The sequence below is a fragment of the Xiphophorus maculatus genome, chromosome 12 (assembly GCF_002775205.1).
Source record: "Xiphophorus maculatus strain JP 163 A chromosome 12, X_maculatus-5.0-male, whole genome shotgun sequence".
NCBI classification, from domain to species: domain Eukaryota; kingdom Metazoa; phylum Chordata; class Actinopteri; order Cyprinodontiformes; family Poeciliidae; genus Xiphophorus; species Xiphophorus maculatus.
In genome coordinates, this window is record NC_036454.1 from 13,331,649 (window position 1) to 13,348,007 (window position 16,359).

General features: G+C 36.7%; 1 protein-coding gene across 2 annotated transcripts; it reads right to left on the reverse strand.

The window, feature by feature from the left end:
* Positions 1-5,596: 5,596 nt before the first annotated feature.
* On the reverse strand, positions 5,597-14,658 carry hsd17b3 (hydroxysteroid 17-beta dehydrogenase 3). Of its 2 annotated transcripts, XM_005794903.3 has the most exons (11): positions 14,425-14,656; positions 8,661-8,707; positions 8,437-8,512; positions 8,226-8,333; positions 8,059-8,126; positions 7,503-7,547; positions 7,297-7,331; positions 7,082-7,163; positions 6,935-7,000; positions 6,683-6,832; positions 5,597-6,111 (listed from the first exon to the last, which is right to left on the reverse strand). In XM_005794903.3, exons 1-11 carry the CDS (start codon positions 14,573-14,575, stop codon positions 5,965-5,967), a joined length of 975 nt encoding a protein of 324 aa, XP_005794960.1. In that variant the 5' UTR covers positions 14,576-14,656; the 3' UTR covers positions 5,597-5,964. The 2 variants fall into 2 exon arrangements, with proteins under 2 accessions (XP_005794960.1, XP_023199977.1); XM_023344209.1 differs by having other exon boundaries at positions 8,059-8,333; positions 14,425-14,658.
* Between the last annotated feature and the right edge of the window lie 1,701 nt (positions 14,659-16,359).

Sequence of the window (16,359 nt, forward strand, 5' to 3'; positions counted from 1 at the left end):
AGAGTTGATTTGAACATGGATGACACAGAGCAATCATGGAACAAAACATGTTAGTGGCTGAAAATAGTTGAGACTTTGGTAGACGATTGTCTTCCACATGTAACCTGAACCGCATTGAAATGGTTTTGGTTGAAGCAAGTTAATATGTTTGAATAGCTCAGTCATAGTCTCAACCCAAATGCAATAAAAAAAATGTTATCAAGCCTTGGAAACAATATTGAACGTTATTTTAATGCAATTTGACTGCGCTAGAAGTATGTTGGCAGTGAATGAGCCATGAGAATGACTTCTCCCCTTACTCTTTAGATTTAGTCTTTGAATATCGTTTTCCATGTGTTTTACAATTATGCAGTATTTGGTTATGATTTATCTCCAACCCCCCCCGTTAAATACATTGAACGTTTGATTTGACAAAAGATGAAAAAGTTCAGAAGAGATGAAGACTTTTACAAGCATCCAAACATGCATCAAAGTCTTCCAGTTTTTGAGTATTTGCTGTTCCAACCATCAATAATCTAATAATTGCAGCACCATTCATTTAATACAAAATCAGCAGTTTCCATTATTGGCGGATACAAATATAACACTGTTGGACTGAATCAAGGATAAAAGGGTGAAAGGATTCCAATCTTCATCTTAAATTCCTCAGTCAACCTGGATAATTTCTTATGCGGCAGCTTCCCTGCGTCAAAGCAAGTCTGTGTGTTTCCGAGGGTTAGCTGTCCTGACCTTGACTTCTGGGTGGGCTGCATAGGCCATGTGCTTGCTTTGGAACATTGGAGGTTGCTTCTGTTTGCTGAAACAACACGCAAGCGGTGGAGTGGCACAGAGAGCATCATCACACGCAGTACTTCACTCCCTTTTTTAGACACAGTCACAGACTCACATACACAGAAATTAAGCACAGTAAAAACCGTCTTCTGAGACTTCATCGTAGCACATAAGCCATGCTTATTATGTCAAATGGAAGTAATCATTTTCTTTTTGCCCAGACTAAAGTATATTTTTTATCTGCCACAGGATGTGTTGCTGCTCTCATCTTTTTTGTCCTTAAATTTAATCCCACTGATAGAAAAATGATTGAATTTGGCCTTTTTTATGGACAGTAATAATAATAGTAATTATCCCTCTTTGATATGTGTAATGCTTTGACATAAGACATCAAAGAGTTGCCATAATTGCATTGGCACCAGGTGAGTCAAGACCACCTAAGATGCAGAAACCCCCTGTTCTTGAGAAAGCAGGGTAAACAACTTTTGATTTCAGCAGCAGGTGACACAGACATGCCTCTGCAGCAGGTTTTTCAAACTTAGATTACAGATAAAAGTCCTCCAAGAAATTTCTAAATTAGACATGGCTTTTAAGTTAAAGTGACAGACAATATTAACTATCATCTTGTTACTTATTTATTCCAAAGCACTCATGTTATACTTCTATGCATATTTATCTTTGCAATAGATACATTTAGATGCATTGAAATTTCCATTAGAGAAGGTTCAGAGTAATAACCCCGCTTTTATTTCACAGTCTTTGCCTGTTCTGCCATCTGGTGGCGGTTTTCAGTATTGTAAGGTTTGTATGAAAAGTTGTTTAAAAAAAACCTTACGGAATCTCCTATGGGTTTCTAGATTGTAAATTAGAATGCATAATCCAATATTTATAAGAATTATATATTTGTATATGTAATAATTTATATAAATTTTATAAATACAATTCTTGCTTATATAATCCATAGTTGTCTGATAAGTCTGACAAAATTTAACAGATAAAAAAGAAGGGTGTTTTTAAACTTTTGAAAAGAATAATAAGAATGAATGACTGAATTAATAAGAAAATAGATAAAATACCTAAATTGGTTAGCATTTACTTTAGGCATTGGATTAAAGTTATGAATGACACAATTGAATGTGACCAAAACACAGAAAGCAGTCAGACACTGTTAGAAAGCAATATAACCTCAATTAGACCTTCGATACTGCAGAGCAGAAAATCCATCAAGCAAACAGAAATCCACAAATAAGAGATGGATGTGGAGAATGGAGTGAGAATAACATGAAACACAACAAAATATGGTCAAAACAAGATGGAAAATCCAAAAGTAGGAACTGTAAATGATAAGAAGTGACATAATCTAGAACACAGATAATCAAAAATCACTGGAAAATATAGAGTACAATAAGGGGATTAGTAGTTGTGAAATCTACGTAATGACAATGAAATGATAAAATCGGAACCTGAATGCAAAGCAAACAGGCCAGGATGAAGACATATATAAATGTCAGTTCCAACTTTGGAAAATATTGATAAAATAAAGTGGCCTGTAGGGGTTCCTGCACGATGGAAATGTCAGATTTAGCATTTTTCTTGATAAACAGATGTTATAGATGTGAGGTCATGTTAAAATGTGAAACTTTCAATAAATTTACATAGAATGAGTCTTCTGAATAGCTACTCTCTTTAAATTAGTTTTTGAAAAACATGGGAGGACTTTTTTCAATAAAATTACTTCATCTTTCTCATTTTCTAATATACCTGGTTATGCCTGAGGTTTTAGAGTACTTGACGTTTTGGGGGTCTCTGGTTTTCTAACTAATTGAACTACAACAGTAATTTCTAGCTATATTTCAAAAACAATAGTGATGTTTATCAGCTTACCTTTGTAAAATTATAATTGCAAATATTTTGGCCCATTATAACAGAACATTTCACCTTCTTTATTGGAAATTTTATGTGACAGACACACAAAGCTTCCACCAGCTTTGCACTAAGATCCTTGTGCAAATCTGAACTTGGAAGAGCTGCTGAATCCTTGTTCTATTCTAATCTAAATCTTCTTTTAATACTTCCTGTACTTTGTAAAATAAAATGTCCCTTTGGTTTAAAAAAAAAAAAAAAAAAAAATGGCAGTGACTAAAAAACACTAAATTTTGACTGATGCACTCATCAAAATTCTTAAATATATTTTGCTTTATCAACAGCGCAAATTGTTTTCTTTTTTCACCAGGAAATCTATGCTGAAGACAAGAAGTCCAATGCTTATACATATTGGTCATTCTGAAAAATTATTTGGTGTCAATCAGATTGGATGGAGAGCATAAATTCTCAAATCTTGTAGATATTCATCAGTGGATTTAGGTCTGGTTTAACTGGGCCATTTTAACACAGTGCAATGCTTTGATCTAAACCACTGCACAGTAGCTTTGGTTGTGTGCGCTCAGTGTTACTGCCGTTCTATCCTCTTGCACAGCCTTATGCCGCCACCACCATGTTTCACCACTGGAATGGTGCGTTCAGGACAATGTGCAATGTTATTTTCTCACAATATAGCACTTTGCATGTGTGAGCTTCCTGTATGTTACTATTTACAGCCTCTGCCTCTTCTTCACTTCCATTATCACCCTCATTTAACAGTTATATGTATGTATTTCCTGAATTTTAGACAGGGATGTCCAACAAGTCCAATAAGTTCACAAGTGTGGACTTGTTTAGTTTGTAGCACTCCCCCTTCTGGCTGAACTGTGTAGGACAGTTTTTTAATGCCCTGGCTCTCCAGAGGACAGGTGTTCAGGTTGTTCCTCTAGAACTGGTTGCTAAACATCATGTAGCTATCTCTGATGGATGAAGAAAGTTTGGAGGCCAGACTTTCATACGTTTATGCTTTGATTTAATGCATCTGCGGCAGAGGAAGGTCACTGGTCTGCAGTGGTTTGTCATGGTAGAAACTTTATGAAAACTTTTCAGTAGTGTGAGCCTGGATTTTAAATGTACTGAAGTGTCTTTTAATCTTTCCCTCAGAACTAGCTCTGCCTTCTCACTTCTTGTGTCTTCCTATGTACTTCTTCACATAGGAAGTACAACAGAGACACCTTCCCTGTCTCTGTTGAAGTATTTCCACATTAAGGTGGGTTCAGGGATTTTTGCAGTGTTATGTTTCCATCAAACATAGCTAAGCTAGTTTTTCATCTGACCAGAGCACCTTCTTCTCCACTGTGACCCTCAAACCCGAGGTGCTCTGTTAAATGGTCTTTCATAAGCTTAGTCACATAAAAGTCAGCTTTTAAAATTTTTGAATTACAAAAATATTTCTCAAAGCTACAAGCCACAACACCTTTAACATGTTTTATTAAAGAATGTTGCATTTATAACTTTTTTTTAATTTCACCTCATCTGCTCATTGTTGCTTTTACTTCTGTTTTACCGATTGCCACACCTTAAAATCTTCTCATTAAATGTCATGTAGGACAAATAAAGACTGTCCTCCTTCAAGTAGGTGTCATTTAGTTTCAGTTTGAAACAGTCAGAGCAAGCATGGAGGATCTAAGCTCAGGGTCACTCTGACCATCTCTATCTCCTTCTCCCATCCCCTCCACTATCTTTGATGGGGGAGGATTGTACATCATGGCTGTCTAAACATGTTGCCTGCCTATGATTTTGGCTTTTCTCACAGCTCATAAGGCCGTGTGAACCTGACCGTGCAGACAAATGACCTGACGTCTTTGTAGTTTTATCATTGTACGTCATTTGCAGCAGTCTTTTGCAGTACGTCTTCTTGGTATCTGTTACCATTCCGAACCAAAATCCAGCTTGATATGACGTTCACTTTCTTTCACTATGCGGTTTGTGCAAGGTAAGTACATTTAGGACAGCAGTAAGACACCAGACTCATAAACTAAAAAAACATGTTTTTTTATGATTTATAACAAGATGTGAAAATAATGTGAAATAATGTTAAAATATTTAGGACACACAGTGAAAAAGTTTGTATTTTTCAACACATTTGGACATATAGATTTGTCAGAGATTGAATAAAAATGAAAAACTGAAAGAAAAGACTTCTTTTTTTTCTGTAAAATGCAAAACGACAAATACAGTTTTTGGCTGAGAAGAAATTAGGACACCCACACATTTATTCCTATTTATAATGGCTAAAATTACGCCCAAATATATCACATCATTGTACATGATTAGAACATTGTTGCTTTGCATTTTGATTTCCATGTTTAAACTGCAGACATTTAGGTGAGCATGAACACCATGGTGAGAGCCAAAGAGCTGTCTGAGGTCCTGAGAAAGAACACAATGGCAGCTTCTGAGTCTTGTTCAGTATCTAAAGATATCTCACAAGAACTAAAATCAGTGAGTTCCACTTTACAGAAAACAGTGTATTAGTGAGACATTCAGAACAACTGCATACATTCTCAGGTCTGGCAGTACAAGAAAATTCACCCTAAAATTAAACCAGATGCTTAAAGAAGTCAATCTCATAAAAACTTTCACTTCATACATGTTCACTGGACATACAGCAGGCTCTTGTTTATGAGACCACGGTTCTTAATTGCCACCCTCAAACTGCTTACAGTGTCCTCTTAGGTACATAAGGACACTGGCCTCCTTATGACAATTAAGGTGTTAAGCAAATTAAGTAATTCTGCCAAGGGCTGGCTGAGTGTTAAGACACTGGACCGAGTTAGAGCTTAATCTTAATCTGATTGAGATGCTGCAGGTTGACTTGAAAGAAATATTGTCAATAGGCTACTGTCACAAATGTAATGCACTGCTATCCTGTTCCCTCAAAATGAACCAGTGGAGAGTGATGGTGAGTTATACAGAGTTGCATTTTATTTTTAATAGTTTGTGATACATTTACCTGACATCTGTTTGAATAACACTATAGCAGATACAATACAGATTGATAAATCCGGACATAAGAAATTATGACAAAGACTAGTTTTAAACAGTTTGTACAATAAAACTTTAAAGCTGCGCATTAGTGTGTTAAGCTTCATTTATTGAGGGTTTGTTTTTTCACATAACAGGAAATAACAGGAAATCATAGGTCTTTATAATTTTAGCCATAAATATGTACATATAAAAACACAAAAATCATAATAATCGACTCCTTCTGTTGTTCACAGCATCCATCAGTTCCATTACTAAAAGTGGATTCAACAATTTCACGTGTTCCTATTTTTTCATACCATTCTTAGATTCCATTTTTGACTCAGAAACTGATTCTCTCTGACCTGTTTTCTTTTTAACGTAGTCCTGTAAGCCTTGCAGCACAATCTCAGCATAGAAAAGCTTAAGGGGAATAGACTGCAGCAACCAGGCCTAAATGAACAACACAAAGACATCCATAAGGATAATTCAGTCTGTTAGCATATAGTGCCTTGTCCAAACTCTTCAACTTTTTCAGCAATTTCTCATGTTTCAGCCACAAAATTCAGTGCATTTTCTTGTGATTTCATCTGAAAGAAATATACAAATTAATATGCAACAGTGAAGAGGACATGTTTCTGCCAGCGAGCTTTGCACATAAATAGACTGAAATTTTAGTCCATTCTTCTTTGCAAAATAGCAATAGCCGAGTCAGAATGCATGGAGAAAGTTTGTGAATCTTCAAGTCTTACCAGGGACCCAAGGCAAGTAGTTGCACCAAATCTTGTTTTGGAAGTGTCAATGTGAAGGGGGTTGATAATAACTTCATGACACTTTGAGATGTTTACATGAAAAGCATTTTTAAAAAAAAAAAAAAACAAATATCATTGTTTTTCCACTTTGCAAATATAACTTTTTTGCCTAATAAATAAACATGAGAAAATGTGGAAAGTTCAAGATGTTTGAATGCTTCTGCAAGGCACTATTACTTGGTATCATGAGATACTTTTGTAAATTGTTTTACCAGGAGCGTGTGGCAGATAGTGCCGTTGATTTTGTCTCCAGCTCTGAGGTACTGCAGGGATGTTTGTACAAAGTATTCTGGCAGCAGCGTCACAATGTTCGTTTTTTGGAAACCCGCCATCCGAGTGGAGACCCCGAAAGGAGCCACAGCCTGAGAAAATATTCAGAATGTGCTTCAGGTTCACAGCAAACAGTTTCAGCCTATTTGTGGTCCAAAGTTTTTTGGAGAAAGTCTGAAAGAATATTATGATACCTGTATGATGATCCCTCTATCTTTGTACTCTGCTTGGAGACATTGAGAAAATCGTTCCACGAAGACCTGGACAACCCGACATTCACGCAAAGATTACAAATGATCCAATCAGATGACCTGCAAAATATCTTAGATGGATCATTTTACCTTCGATGCAGCATAAAGGGTATAGAGTGGAAAGGGAAAAGAAGCAATTCCTGAAGCGACATTGATGATCACCCCTTTATTCCTACAGAGCCAAAGAAAGATTCAAAAATCAACAACTGGAAACATATTTGTGGAAAATTGAACTGCGTTGAACAGCATATTATAATAAACTCTGTTAAACATTACATCTAATGAAGAAAACATGGGTAGGAGACCTGTTCTCCATGCCTGGGAGGATTATTTTGCACATCTGAAGACAAATGAAAACAAGGTCAGATTCGAGAGAAATGAGAGTGTACAGCAAGTGTCTGTAGACTGAGGAAACTGTCAGTCAAATAAAAGTTAAATATATTTCTCTTTTGTATTTTAAAGAACTGTTTGAATGTCTGTTCAAATCATGATATAACTGAAACTCTCTTACCTTGCACAATGTTTTCACATTGCAGTTTATCACCTTTGTTATTGTCTGAAAATACACATTAACACCTGTCTCAGTAAATGGTTCCGGACTTTAAGATCAACTTCAGAACATTTAATACTGAAACAAGTTGTTTTACATTTTATTTTAAAGGAAATTTTGTTTATTTTTAGAAAGACCCCTGAGATGAAACCACTTTGAAAGTGTTGAATCAATCACCATGTTGTTTGTCTTGTGTATAAAACTAGAGGATTAATCATTTAAATTATTGGGAGTTTCACTTTTTGAATTGAATTAGTGGAGACAAAAACTTTTAAATTATATTCTGGTTTCCTGAGATGGACCTGCTATGCATTTAAATAGAAATATCACAGCTCACCTGTTCAGTTTTAGATGTTTCAATTTTCTCTTGGGACAAGTGGATTTACTCAAAACAAACATCTTTCAAAAATAATGTGTTTGTATCTGTACATGTGCATATTAATGTCAGGAGGATATCAAGTTAGTTCCTCAAAATTCACATGGGTTCTCATGTACGAGCTTTTGAAGTATCACTGACCTTGTCCAGATCCTCAGATTCGAGAAACTTACAGGGGATAAAGGTGGGGAGCACCCCGACGTTGTTAACTATGAACGGGGAGACAAAAGATGTTTTTTTGGAGAAAGAATTATCCTTCATAATTATGCTTTGAATATGAAATAGAGAAAAAAATAGGAATGTCTGACCTAAAACGCCAATGTTAAGGTCTTTTAACTCTTCCTCTATTTTTCTGAAGACATTCTCCTCACTGAAGTCTGCCACAATCACCTTCACCCTCTGTCCTGTGGTTTCACCTGAGACCAAACACTGACATTACTCTGAACAACAGCTATCTATAAAAATGATTATTCATACATTTGTAGATGTTTTGCAACTACAAACAAGCAAGTGTTATACCTATTTCCTCTGCCACCTTTTCCAGCATTGCTTTAGTTCGACTCATGATGACAACATTCATTCCTCGGTCAGCAAGCTGAGAAACAGTGTGTGACGGTTAATCAGGAACAAAAATGTTCACATGCAAATATTAGTGAACAGAGTTCAAATAAAAGGTAAGTATATTTAGGTTGCAAATTTAAATGCAAAAAAAAGTTTATCACATTGTTTAAACAGTTACTTACTGCAAATGCATAAGCTCTTCCTATGCCTTCTGACGCACCAGTCACCACTAAAAGAGAGGAAGCAAAGATTAAGATATTCAAGTTCAATCACCTGCTTGTTTCTGCAGCTGTTTACAAATCAACACTAGGGGCGCTGTCACTCCCCACAGAGCTCCTTCTGACGGTACTGCCAGCACTGTCAGAAGGACGTTGGGTCCCCGTTTCAGAAAGCAGGATTGCTGAAAATCCTGAGTCAGCTTTTTGCCGCAACTTACTTGTGAACCATCTCTGCTCGGCAGCAGGATTGTTTGAGGAAATCCTGAGTTTATCCTGTCATTTTGCTGCCACAAGGAAAGTGTCAGAAATGGTGTTTCCTTCCCTGTGGGAGCTTGTAAATGTTGGTCAAGATGTATTCTCCATCGGAAGAGGGTGATCACACCTCGAGTAGGTGTTTTTCATTTCCGGGTTATTTAAGGCGTTACCGTTTTCAATTTATCGCAATGAAATTTCTGCCTGAAACAAAAATTGAAACAAAGAGGTCATTCTTTGTGCTGCTTCGTTTTTTATACCAGCTGGATGCTGTCGAGAATGTTACTGTGCCACCTAAGCTGATCAACAGCAGAGGTGGATGTGGATCAATTAGGCTACTCGCGTCTATGAAGAGTGTGTGTTTCCACCTGACATGAACACATGGGGTTCTATCTTGGGCATGTGCTTTCCATTAAAGAGCTTTTTCCTGTTTTATGTTATTGGTATCAAGCACAAGTTGTTCAGTTTTAAGTGAATTTTATTGAATAATGTAGCCTTTTAAACAAGAGCCCTCCCACCATCGGACTGTAGATAATTGTGAATTGAAACTACAAACACTGTTGGTATTGCAGCATCAACAGTAATGCCTTTTTTGTTGTTAGGGTTAAACTGTTGTCAGTTTACAAACCACTGAACGGCTTAGAACCACAATACATTAAAGATCTGCTGTTGTTGTATCAGCCTTCCAGACCTCTCAGGTCTTCCGGTTCTGGTCTGCTCTGCATCCCCAGAACCAGAACCAAACGAGGAGAAGCAGCTTTCAGCATCTATGCACCGCAAATTTGGAACAAACTTCCAGAAAACTGTAAAACAGCTGAAACACTGACTTCTTTTAAATCTCGACTAAAAACCCACCTGTTTAGAATTGTATTTGAAATGTAATCAATTACAAATTTATTGATGGAACTTGACTTAATGCTGTGTTTTGATTGTTGATTCTATCTTGCATTGTGTTTCTGTGTTTGTAATGATGTAAAGCACTTTGAAATGCCTTGCTGCTGAAATGTGCTATACAAATAAAATTTGATTTGATTTGATTTTTTCTTAACTATGTTTTGATATTATCCTTTTGCCATCATTGAAATGTATAATTCCAGTGGTAAGCAACAATGCTCATTTTAAGGTTCTTAAAGTGAGATTCTCCTCTTTTGAAAACCCAGAGTATCAGAGAGCTGGGTAGGTTTATTCAGAGTAACTGCCTTCTCAGAGCTTGTTAACCCTCCTTTCTGAAACAGGGCCCAGGACTGCCTGTGTTAATGTTTGTTTACACTTCAGTCCATTTTGTTCTTACTCACTGTGCTAAAACATCATGTTCCTCAGCTGATAAAATGTTTGCTGAGAACAAACAGAAACTGTTTGTTTCCAAGGCTCACAACATCACAACACTCCCCTTTTGGTTCTAACAAATGAATAAAATTGTATATAATTATAACTATATAATTGTATATAGTTAGGTTACTCGCTTTTTCATGATAGGTTTTCAATGCAAATGAATGAATTTCAAATCAGTTCCTTGAGGTGTGCAGTCATTCATTTCTGCAACGGCATTTTAATCTGGTGGGGAACTGGACTTTAACTGGGTCATTGTATTGTCTTTATTTATTTACTTTTTCCTGGCTCTGTTGCGCTCTGGCAGATTACTTTGGGCAGTTTTACAGATAATGAAAAGATAATGAAAGTCCATTTTGTTCTTCATGAATCAAACGAGTGTGTTGTTGTTCAGTGTAGTGGAAAGACACGAGAGTCAATTATTGCTGTTTAATTGTTCTGCTTTGATCATGGGTTGGCAGCAATGGACCATTGGAAAGAAAAGCAAAAGCTGTCTTGTCTTCCGGTAAAGATCTGGGCTTGAAGGTTTTATTTTTTATATTAAAATATCTGGGGAAGCCTCGCTTTTTATTTTGACTTTGCTTTGAAATCTTTGTAATTGCTTTCTGAAACCGCCAACATGAAAAAAGAGACTGTTTTGGGCTTGATACAACTGTCTCCCTTTGCAATCTTGCATCGCCTACTTTTCTCTGAACATGATTGAAATGCTCTTTGACAGAGAGCAAAGGTTAAGTTTTTCTTCCCCGATTATTTTCTCTAAAGTATGTTACTATCAGATTTTGAGCCTTGAAGTGAGATGTTGCATTCAATGAAAGCCTGTTTTTCCAACAATTGCAGATGAACAGTCCAATACGGAGTAAACACATGCCAGTAGAATCACTTTATGCATGACTAAATCCCAATTAAACACTTTCTAGTTGCACTGAACATCCAGATGTTAGATGGTTTAACCGGGGGAGCTGACGTGTACAACATGCTGCAGAAAAACAAAACAATTGCTGGAACATGACAACAAACAGATGCTGAGAAAATACAAAGACAGGAAGGAAGAAGGCCCCTTTAACTGCAAAAACAGCTAAGAAATTAGATAAATCATTAAACATTCAATGATATAATTCAACATCAACTGTTTGTATCAATTTAGTAGCCCTTCATGTCACTTAGTACCCATGAAGTAACACTCAGTTGCAAAAAGCTTAGTGACTCCTTAATTACACTTTATTACTGGGACTGTTTAATGGAAAATCAGGGTAATCAGTTTCAGGGGTTTGAACTTTAGTTGCAAAAGAGCTTCTTTCTCAACAAAATGGGCTACAAAGGTTATATTTTCAAAATAAAAATAATAAGAAAGACAGCAAACAGAGAAAAATTCTGTAGTTTATATTCCTGATTGTTACTCACAATTAAACAACCACATTAAAATGTCTTTTTAAAGCTGCAAATGGTAAATGCCACTACAGCTTTCTACATTTGACAAGACATGATTAAAGTGCATGGAGCTAAAACTCCAGGAGGTTGAAAAACAATAAAAAAATATTTGGCCTGAGGTCAATGTTTTTTCATTGTCTACTCTGCAGTAATTATCTCAGAATGCTGTCGCCAAGAGGAATTTTCCCACATTTCTCACTTGATGATTCATAATGGATGAAAAATGATCTCAACAGGTTCACAGCAGGAGAACTCGCCCCAATTTGCAGCGCATTACAAAAGTATCCATACTTCTTTTGAGTTTTTCCCACATTTTATCACAACTATTATGAAGGTCTAAAAACAATTCCTAAACATGCAATGTGATTTAAGACCCGCAAATACAAAATTGCTTCCAATTTGTGTACAGCAAAGCAGTTTATTTTAGTATTTAAGCATACAATGTCTTGAAAAAATATTGAACCTCCGTTGAAACTTTTCATTTTGTTTTATCACAACAAACATCATTGTATTTTGCTGATATTTTTATGATAGAACAACACAAAATAGTGTATAACTGTGAAGTTAAATGAATAAGATAGTTTTATTTATTTATTTATTTTTACAAATTACAGCATTGTGTACATATGTATCTAGAACCTGTACAGGGAATCTGGTCAGAGCTGATTTTTTTCTTTATTCCTATGGTAAAACCTGGTGGGTTCAGTATCTTGTTGTGTCAACACCTTTATTTGTCGTGTTCTGTGTTTTCTGTGTGTTAATTTCGAGTTTTCTGTGTCCTTGAGTCTCTTCGTTGTCCTGTCCTCCCCTTGATTGTTCCCAGGTGTGTCTCGTTTCTGTGATTACCCTCCCGTGTATTTAATGCCACCTGTGTGTCTGCGTCTCTGTCGGGTCCTTGTCTAATGTGCACTCAGTCTTTCGTGTTCCAGTCTTGTTAACGATTGCTACCGGCGTTGAGCCCTGGCTTCCGCTCAGCCGTGCTGCCCGTTGCTTGCACTGTGTGTTGCACTATTAAAATCACTATTCATCTTACCTGGGTCTACAGCGTCTGCCTCACCACCCCTCAACACACTGTTTCGTGACATTATTCAGTAGGATCAGGACCGATGAGAGTATTGCAGGAGTTAAACATTGTAAAATTCTGGGGTTAATCTGAGACTTGAGACTGGGATGAAGGTTTACCAACAACCCCAAAGAAGGGGCAGAGTAACAAGCAAAGGAAAGGTTTTATATCAAAGCATGTCCATGTTTTAGAATTGTCCCATTAAGCCTAAATGCAATTGAGAATTTAAGGGATCTGAATAGATTTGCAAGGTAAATACATATGTAAAGCAAAAGTATTCAGACCCCTGAATACAAGAAGCAGATCATATGCATATGATCACTTGCATATGACCAGTTCTGACTATTTTATTGTAAGACAAACCACTGAAAATCCTCCAAATACATTAGCCAGCGTCAAGTCATGCGACAAGAGGAAACATGTAGAACATTTAGCAACAAACAGTGTACATTACATCTACTCTCATTCTTTGTACACAACAAAAGAGCTGTAATGTTCTGCTGTTCTGCGACAAAAAGAAAGGAGGGAAAACATAACAAGTTTCACTCGTTCTACAAGTTTCTGGAGAGCTGGCACTACGTTTTTGTACATTTAGCTTGTGCCAGTGAGATCCTACTGCTACACGCACCATTTTCTCCATCGTAGAAAATAAATTGCAAATGTCAACATGAGTTTGCAAGATATGTTCTTAAATTAACTAAAAAATTCAGATTAAATGCAAGAAATGTATTTTCGGGATGGGCATATTCTGACAGAAACGCAAACCTATGCAAATGAGGCTTTAAGTTGTCAAAATAGGACTGAATGCGGAGGTATGTGAAGCCTAGAACATACTGTCCTGGAAGGTTTTTTCTGTGCTGGAATGGAATGAGATTGTTCTTTAGAAAGAAAAATCAGTCCAGCATTCTGTGTCTTTCACAAGACCTCCTCCTGCTCTGTGGGAAGCTGTATAAACTCTTCAGAAGCTGCCAAAGTAAATCACTCAATTTTGTTTAGCTGCTCTGGGATCAGCAGGGGGATTTCAATGGCAACTGAGGTCTGAGGCCTGAAACAGAGCTTTTACTGCTTGTCGTTGTGTTCAAGTAAAATTGACATTATTACCAACTTTTCAGGTTATTGTTATTGGATCAGCTAGGGAATGCAACAGAGTGTGTCCTATATTCGCTAAATCCCCTATCAACAAACCCTGGAGGTGCTTTATAATTTGGGTTCAGAATCGTCTTCTTATTCCAGTAAGTTTTACTTTTCCTGTGGTTTTTTTGGCTCAAGAATAAATCAGAACTCAAGACAAATCATCTGTTAAGCTTGATTTTACTTATTAGCACTCATTGCTTTAAATGCAAATGTGAACAGTCGTCTAAGCATGCATAAACTCTTCTGAAGCAAAGTCAGGACATGCATTTCAATGATCGACATTGCACAAGTGTGATCCAGTGGAACAGCAAGAGGTCTAAACAAGCCTGAGCTGGATGAGCCTCTTTCTGCAACATTTCTGCACCCGAGTATTCCAGCTTCAGGTGTCCTCCAGCACAATGCTCTGTTTGTTGGGCATCATTTACTCGCAAATGCTACGGTGCTCATTTTCACTATGTGGCTGCATTCATGAATACAAAATTTTGAATTATTTTTGTCCAAATGCGGTGAAAACTCTCTCACCTGCCCATTCTCCCATAGAAGTGAAGAAGGTCTTTGACAGAGGAAAACACCATTTAGGAAAAAGCATCCTACTGAAGAGCACCAGCTTCCCTCCATAGTAGACGACAACTGCTGCACCCAGCAAAGTGAATATCAGCTCCAGGAAATCCATGTTTTTCTACTGCAGGGAATCAGGATTTAAGCCTTCCAGCGTCTCCGTCTTGCGTCAGTGGATTTGTTCAGTCTGGTAATAAAGACTGAAAGAAGGGAAAACTCTGCCAGAAGACACTCCCCCTTTGACAAACTGTTCACACACACGCACAAAAACACGTTGTGGCACAGTCCATCTGTTTGCCTATCTGTCTATTTATCTATCAATCAATCTAAATATCGACACATTTATCTGATAAGAGGTTTGTTTGCTAGGTAGCTCAGAGACGTAGACGCTTCTCTCAAAGTCAGTCCAGCTGGTTCATAATTGTTTTCTTTGGTATGCTATTTTGTTTAATAGCCATCTGTCACCCCTGTTTGCTTCACAGCCGTTTTTTCTTGAGGACTTGTATATGTCAAAACATTTCTCTTGTTTTCCATTGAAATGTGACAGACAGGACTCATTTTCTCTGCTCCTAAGAAATTTTCCATGTTATGACATGTGCAAGATTTTTTTTTTTTTTGTCTCTTGTGGCCTTTAGTTTATTTCTTTGTTCTTATTTTTGCCAAAATATCTTTATTGAACATTTTTAGCAGTTTAAAAAAAACACAGCTCAAACTATCAGTAAGATGTAGCTAAACAGTAGCACTATGTTCAAACCAAATACAAACAAATCAACAAAGTGCCCCTTACAGAGTCCTGATCATAATGTAAGCCACCACAAACTTCACACATCATCTCCATGTCAAGGCATCAAATACAACAGTGCACTGAAAAAAATAACTCTTTGGATGAACATAAAAAAATGATGGAAAGGATTTTCACCTGATTACTTTGCTTTATTTCAGCACCATGTGATTCTGTTACTCCTATTTAAAGCAAACATGTTAGGTCAACTTAATTTATTAAGGTTATTCCAATGTAAAGCAATTGTGTTGGCTCAACTTACAATTGTTATTATAGTTATTCTATTGGTGATTCTAAATCAAACGTGTTTGCTCAACTTAATATATTGTGGTTATTCTAATTTAAATAAAAGGAGTTGGCTCAACTTAATTTATAATGGTTATTCCAATTTAAAGCAAATGTGTTGACTCAATTTAATTTATTAAGGTTGATTCAACTCGTTTACTATAGATGGACCCAATGTAATTTAAAAAAGCCAGCCCAACTAATTTGCAATGTTTTGGACAAAATAAACTTGATTAAGATTAAAGCAAATTTAGAAAATTGCATTAGTTGAAACCAACTTTCTTTTTCTCCGAAGAGTTTTTGCAGCGCTAGTGGCTCGTATTTTTTTGCGACAGTAGGCAGACAGGAAAGAGGGGAGGACATGCGGCAAAGGTCACCGGGAGTCGAACCAGCAACATCCGCGTTGAGGACAAAAGCCTCCAAATGTGGGGCCTGCTAACCCCCTGCGCCACCACAGCACGCCTGAGAAACCAACTTATGTTACAGTGGTACCTTCACACTACTCAATTAAGTTGATCCAACTCATGTAAATTAAGTTAGCTCAACAAACATGCTTCATGCTGAAAGAAAGCTATTTAATCGTGTGGAAATTCTTTCCATGATTTAATTACGTTAATTCAAAGACGATTTTTTAAGTTAAGTTAAATTATGTTAAGTGTTTTAAGACAGGACTGGGTGAAAGGGTAGAAAGAACATTGAACAATTAGAAAACATACAACAGAACTGTATTTTCAAAATAGATAATTAGGGGTTATTGTATTTCCATGCTGTAGTTTTTACAGCCATTTGTTACAGTGCAGTTCTTAAATGCCAATAGTGCCCTGCAGAAAAAA

Excerpts from the sequence above, each read along its gene's own strand:
- hsd17b3 (XM_023344209.1), bottom strand. The coding sequence starts at position 14,575 with ATGGATTTCCTGGAGCTGATATTCACTTTGCTGGGTGCAGCAGTTGTC. Across the intron at positions 8,334-8,436 it reads AAAGGTGGCAGAGGAAATAG|GTGAAACCACAGGACAGAGG; the intron begins GTATAACACTTG and ends GTTTGGTCTCAG. Across the intron at positions 7,548-8,058 it reads AATCTGAGGATCTGGACAAG|ACAATAACAAAGGTGATAAA; the intron begins GTCAGTGATACT and ends GTGTATTTTCAG.